The following is a 6,000-nucleotide window of genomic DNA, read 5'->3' on the forward strand; positions in this document are numbered from 1 at the left end:
AAAAATAATTTATTTGCATGTTACTGCTGCAAATAAGTATTTGAACACCTGTGAAAATCAATGTTAACATTTGGTACAGTAGCCTTTGTTTGCAATTACAGAGGTCAAATGTTTGCTGTAGTTTTCACCAGGTTTGCACAAACTGCAACAGGGATTTTGGCCCATTCCTTCACACAGATTTTTTCTAGATCAGCCAGGTTTCACAGTCGCTGAGAAACAAGGGAGTTTGAGCTCCTTCCAAAGATTTTCTATAGGGTTTAGGTCTGGAGACCGGCTAGGCCACTCCAGAACCTTGATATGCTTCTTACGGAGCCACTCCTTGGTCATCCTGGCTGTGTGCTTCGGGCCATTGTCATGTTGGAAGACCCAGCCACGACCCATCTTCAATGCTCTAACTGAGGGAAGGAGGTTGTTCCCCAAAATCTCACAATACATAGCCCCGGTCATCCTATCCTTAATACAGTGCAGTCGTCCTGTCCCATGTGCAGAAAAACACAAAGCATGAAGCTTCCACCCCCATGCTTCACAGTAGGGATGGTGTTTTTGGGATGGTACTCATCATTCTTCATCCTCTAAACACGGCGAGTGGAATTAAGACCAAAAAGTTCTATTTTGGTCTCATCTGACCACAGAACGTTCGCCCATGACTCCTCTGGATCATCCAAAAGGTTATGGGCAAACTTAAGACGGGCCTCGACATGTGCTGATTTAAGCAGGGGAACCTTCTGTGCCATGCATGACTTTAAACTATGACGTCTTAGTGTATTACCCACAGTAAAATTGGAAACAGTGGTGCCAGCTCTCTTCAGGTCATTGACCAGCTCCTCCCATGTAGTTCTGGGTTGATTCCTCACCTTTCTTAGGATCATTGATACACCACGAGGTGAGATCTTGCATGGAGCCCCAGTCCGAGGGAGATTTACAGTCATGTTTAGCTTCTTCCATTTTCTAATAATTGCTCCAACAGTTGATCTTTTTTCACCAAGCTGTTTGGCAATTGCTCCGTAGCCCTTTCCAGCCTTGTGGAGCTGCACAATTCTGTCTCTGGTGTCTTTGAACAGCTCTTTGGTCTTAGCCATGTTAGTAGTTAAGAGTCTTCCACATGTCTCCCACAGTGGACATGTACCTAAGATGAAAATTTAAGACCCCTCCATGATTTCTAAGTGGGAGAACTTGCAAAGTTGCAGGATGTTCAAATACTTATTTCTGTCTGTCTGTCTGTCTGTCTGTCTGTCTGTCTGTCTGTCTGTCTGTCTGTCTGTCTGTCTGTCTGTCTGTCTGTCTGTCTGTCTGTCTGTCTGTCTGTCTGTCTGTCTGTCTGTCTGTCTGTCTGTCTGTCTGTCTGTCTGTCTGTCTGTCTGTCTGTCTGTCTGTCTGTCTGTCTGTCTGTCTGTCTGTCTGTCTGTCTGTCTGTCTGTCTGTCTGTCTGTCTGTCTGTCTGTCTGTCTGTCTGTCTGTCTGTCTGTCTGTCTGTCTGTCTGTCTGTCTGTCTGTCTGTCTGTCTGTCTGTCTGTCTGTCTGTCTGTCTGTCTGTCTGTCTGTCTGTCTGTCTGTCTGTCTGTCTGTCTGTCTGTCTGTCTGTCTGTCTGTCTGTCTGTCTGTCTGTCTGTCTGTCTGTCTGTCTGTCTGTCTGTCTGTCTGTCTGTCTGTCTGTCTGTCTGTCTGTCTGTCTGTCTGTCTGTCTGTCTGTCTGTCTGTCTGTCTGTCCGTCTGTCCGTCCGTCCGTCCGTCCGTCCGTCCGTCCGTCCGTCCGTATCAATCTGTCTGTACTTGAACAACATACATCAATCTGTTTTCAAATGATGGTCAACTTGAAATGTTGAGTCATAAAATAATTGAAATTAAACAAAGTTTTTGTACAGCAGATTTCAATCAGGCCTAATTACTGCCAGACACACTTGTGTAAAAAAAAAATAAATAAATAACTGCCTGACAGTATACTCAAAAAGCAACACATTAGGCCCTGATTGAAAGAAATTAAAGAATAGTTGAGAAACAGGGTCAATACAATCTATTATTCTGGAAATCTCTGACAAAGTCATTTCTAAGGCTTTGGGACTTGAGTAAACCAAATTTTTTCACAAATGGAAAACTCCTGGGACAATGGTAAACCTTCGCAGAAATGGCTGGCAGATCAAAATGATGTCATGGGTTGGTCAGTGACTCTTCCAGGAGGTCAAAATAGAAAGCAGAACAACATCTAAGCACTGCAGGCCTCACTTGACTCAGCTGAATTGGGTGTTCATGACTCAACAATAAGGTCGAGACTGGGCAAAAATGCCATCTATGGGAGGGTTTTAAGGTAAAAAACACTACTGACCAAGAAGAACACAAAAGACCATCTCACATTTGCTAAAACCCCCTGATTGACACTGAGTTAGAACAATTGCAAAGAAGAGTGATGTAAAAAAGTCATTCACAACGATGTAAAAGATGTAGAAAAGTTGTTCCTGCCGAGGGTGGGACCACCAGTCCTTAGTTTTACTTTTTCAGATAGGGGCAGATTGGTTTGGATAGCTTCTATTTCTCATAAATAAAGTCATAAGTGAACTGCTTTATTTATTCACTTAGGTTTTTTTTGTCTGGTATTAAAATTAGTTTCATCTGAAACATTTAAGAATGCTAAAAAGCAAAAAAGGGGGCAAATGCTTTTTTCACAGAAGTGTATGTTATACAGGGGAAAAATGTAACCTCACCTTGCCTACCTTGGCTTGTAGGACACATTTATTTTTTTAATAATGCAGATCAATTATTTGCACCTTCTACAGATTATGCTGGCTTTCTCGTACAAGCGGCTGGTGGAACCTACAGTGGAGCACATGGAAAGTTCACACATTTGTACCTAAATCTGCAGTAGCAGTTGTTAGGTAAAGTAAATTAGATGTGTTTCTTTTACTTATTTCTCAAACAAACAAATAAAATATTGTGCATGAGCTGGACACTCTTGTCAGAATTTGTTTTAGATCTAAATAATAATGCAGGAGATTATTTTTTTGTTCAGGCATTTATGTCATGATTACATTGTTAATCTTTGTTATTTGGATTACCATTTGTAAATGCTTTGTTACTCTGGATCTGGGAAAGCGGCTTTATGAATAAACTTTACCTACTAAGGAAAATCTGGGAATATATATAAAAATCTGGTAACTTCAACACAAACTTAGATATTTTTTTATTCTTGTTCTGTAGTCCAAAAAATATAACTGATCTCACCTTGAATTTTAAAAATAAAAATATATATTTAGTAAATGTATAAAATGCATTAGTTTTATTAAAGAAACTACATTTTATAGTTTTAACCTGAATCAATTAGGGAATGTATCCTTGATACTAAGCAGCCTTTTGTATATTGAACGCTATGGAAACACTTCCACATTTTTCTGATCTACAATTTTTTTTTTCCTTTCATTTCAGAACATGGTGAAAGTTTCTTGTTCATAAGTTCATAAGGTGACAACATCCCGCTAAAGAAGACATCAGCAGCTTGCTGGCTGAAACCTGGATTTTAGTGGTTGTGTGTTTGAAAAGGTTATGAAGAATCGTGGTCTGATAAAGAGCTCACACAGTGTATATTTTTACAGCATGTTTCCTGTGGAAATATAAAACCATGCTGAAAATGCATGTAAATCTGTTTAATGAAGCTGCTTCCATCAAAGGTAAACAAGATTCTCTACGCCACCCTGCAGTCTTCAGCAGATGAGATGTTATATGCACTATTTAACCTAATAAACATACGTAGTTCTTGTAGTGAAAACTGTTTGAGATTAATTTCAATACCGATTCAAGCTAATTTAGAGTTGAATTTGTTTTTAGCTGTGTTAATATTTCAAGATTCAAGCTAAATTATTTGAAAAAAAATAGATTTTTCATTTTCTTTGGAAATTAAAATTTCCAATGTGTTGTTTCTGAGTGAATATTTAATTACTGTTTGACCGTATCAATGTCTGGAAGTAAATTCCCACAATTGTACAAAGTTAGATCAGGGCAAATATAATGTATGAAAAATGGGTAAAAATAAAAAAGAAATGAACTCTGAATCACTTTTCATTTTTCACTTTCTTTGCTTAATATGTATAAATACAGAAGTGAGGATTGAGGTAGTTAAAAATTCACGAGTAAATTTTTAATGAACCAGATTCTACAAACAGGAAATCGCTGTGTTTATTATTATTTTTCCCACTTGCTGTCCTGCACTAAACTCTTCTTTTTTCACATTAGGAGTGCTGGTTAATGTAATACAACAAGGTAATAAACACAAAAAAGCTCTCTCTAACAAACCAAAGCAATTATTTCCAAGTACAGGTCCTTCTCAAAATATTAGCATATTGTGATAAAGTTCATTACTTTCCATAATGTAATGATACAAATTTAACATTCATATATTTTAGATTCATTGCACACTAACTGAAATATTTCAGGTCTTTTATTGTCTTAATATGGATGATTTTGGCATACAGCTCATGAAAACCCAAAATTCCTATCTCACAAAATTAGCATATTTCATCCGACCAATAAAAGAAAAGTGTTTTTAATACAAAAAACGTCAACCTTCAAATAATCATGTACAGTTATGCACTCAATACTTGGTCGGGAATCCTTTGGCAGAAATGACTGCTTCAATGCGGCGTGGCATGGAGGCAATCAGCCTGTGGCACTGCTGAGGTCTTATGGAGGCCCAGGATGCTTCGATAGCGGCCTTTAGCTCATCCAGAGTGTTGGGTCTTGAGTCTCTCAACGTTCTCTTCACAATATCCCACAGATTCTCTATGGGGTTCAGATCAGGAGAGTTGGCAGGCCAATTGAGCACAGTGATACCATGGTCAGTAAACCATTTACCAGTGGTTTTGGCACTGTGAGCAGGTGTCAGGTCGTGCTGAAAAGTGAAATCTTCATCTCCATAAAGGTTTTCAGCAGATGGAAGCATGAAGTGCTCCAAAATCTCCTGATAGCTAGCTGCATTGACCCTGCCCTTGATAAAACACAGTGGACCAACACCAGCAGCTGGCACAGCACCCCAGACCATCACTGACTGTGGGTACTTGACACTGGACTTCTGGCATTTTGGCATTTCCTTCTCCCCAGTCTTCCTCCAGACTCTGGCACCTTGATTTCCGAATGACATGCAGAATTTGCTTTCATCCGAAAAAAGTACTTTGGACCACTGAGCAACAGTCCAGTGCTGCTTCTCTGTAGCCCAGGTCAGGCGCTTCTGCCGCTGTTTCTGGTTCAAAAGTGGCTTGACCTGGGGAATGCGGCACCTGTAGCCCATTTCCTGCACACGCCTGTACACAGTGGCTCTGGATGTTTCTACTCCAGACTCAGTCCACTGCTTCCGCAGGTCCCCCAAGGTCTGGAATCGGCCCTTCTCCACAATCTTCCTCAGGGTCCGGTCACCTCTTCTCGTTGTGCAGCGTTTTCTGCCACACTTTTTCCTTCCCACAGACTTCCCACTGAGGTGCCTTGATACAGCACTCTGGGAACAGCCTATTCGTTCAGAAATTTCTTTCTGTGTCTTACCCTCTTGCTTGAGGGTGTCAATAGAGGCCTTCTGGACAGCAGTCAGGTCGGCAGTCTTACCCATGATTGGGGTTTTGAGTGATGAACCAGGCTGGGAGTTTTAAAGGCCTCAGGAATCTTTTGCAGGTGTTTAGAGTTAACTCGTTGATTCAGATGATTAGGTTCATAGCTCGTTTAGAGACCCTTTTAATGATATGCTAATTTTGTGAGATAGGAATTTTGGGTTTTCATGAGCTGTATGCCAAAATCATCCATATTAAGACAATAAAAGACCTGAAATATTTCAGTTAGTGTGCAATGAATCTAAAATATATGAATGTTAAATTTTCATCATGACATTATGGAAAATAATGAACTTTATCACAATATGCCAATATTTTGAGAAGGACCTGTAATGTCCTCATGTAATCTGTCTCCCTATAAAGCCTTGGAGCACTTTGTTTTTCCTAAGAATGTTGAAAAGACGAAAGGTGGGATCTAAAT

At 39.9% G+C, this 6,000-nt stretch overlaps 1 protein-coding gene across 3 annotated transcripts in view; it reads left to right on the forward strand.

The window, feature by feature from the left end:
- mfsd8l1 (major facilitator superfamily domain containing 8-like 1) overlaps positions 1-4,037 on the forward strand; it is a 29,699-nt gene extending 25,662 nt beyond the window's left edge. For all 3 annotated transcript variants that reach the window (XM_047373895.1, XM_047373896.1, XM_047373897.1), the window contains 2 exons: positions 2,769-2,867; positions 3,415-4,037. In XM_047373895.1, the coding sequence (XP_047229851.1) occupies positions 2,769-2,846 (78 nt within the window). In that variant the 3' untranslated portion in view covers positions 2,847-2,867; positions 3,415-4,037. The remainder of the gene's footprint in view (positions 1-2,768; positions 2,868-3,414) is intronic.
- Positions 4,038-6,000: the final 1,963 nt, after the last annotated feature.

Source organism: Girardinichthys multiradiatus, chromosome 9 (genome assembly GCF_021462225.1).
Source record: "Girardinichthys multiradiatus isolate DD_20200921_A chromosome 9, DD_fGirMul_XY1, whole genome shotgun sequence".
Taxonomy (NCBI): Eukaryota; Metazoa; Chordata; class Actinopteri; order Cyprinodontiformes; family Goodeidae; genus Girardinichthys; species Girardinichthys multiradiatus.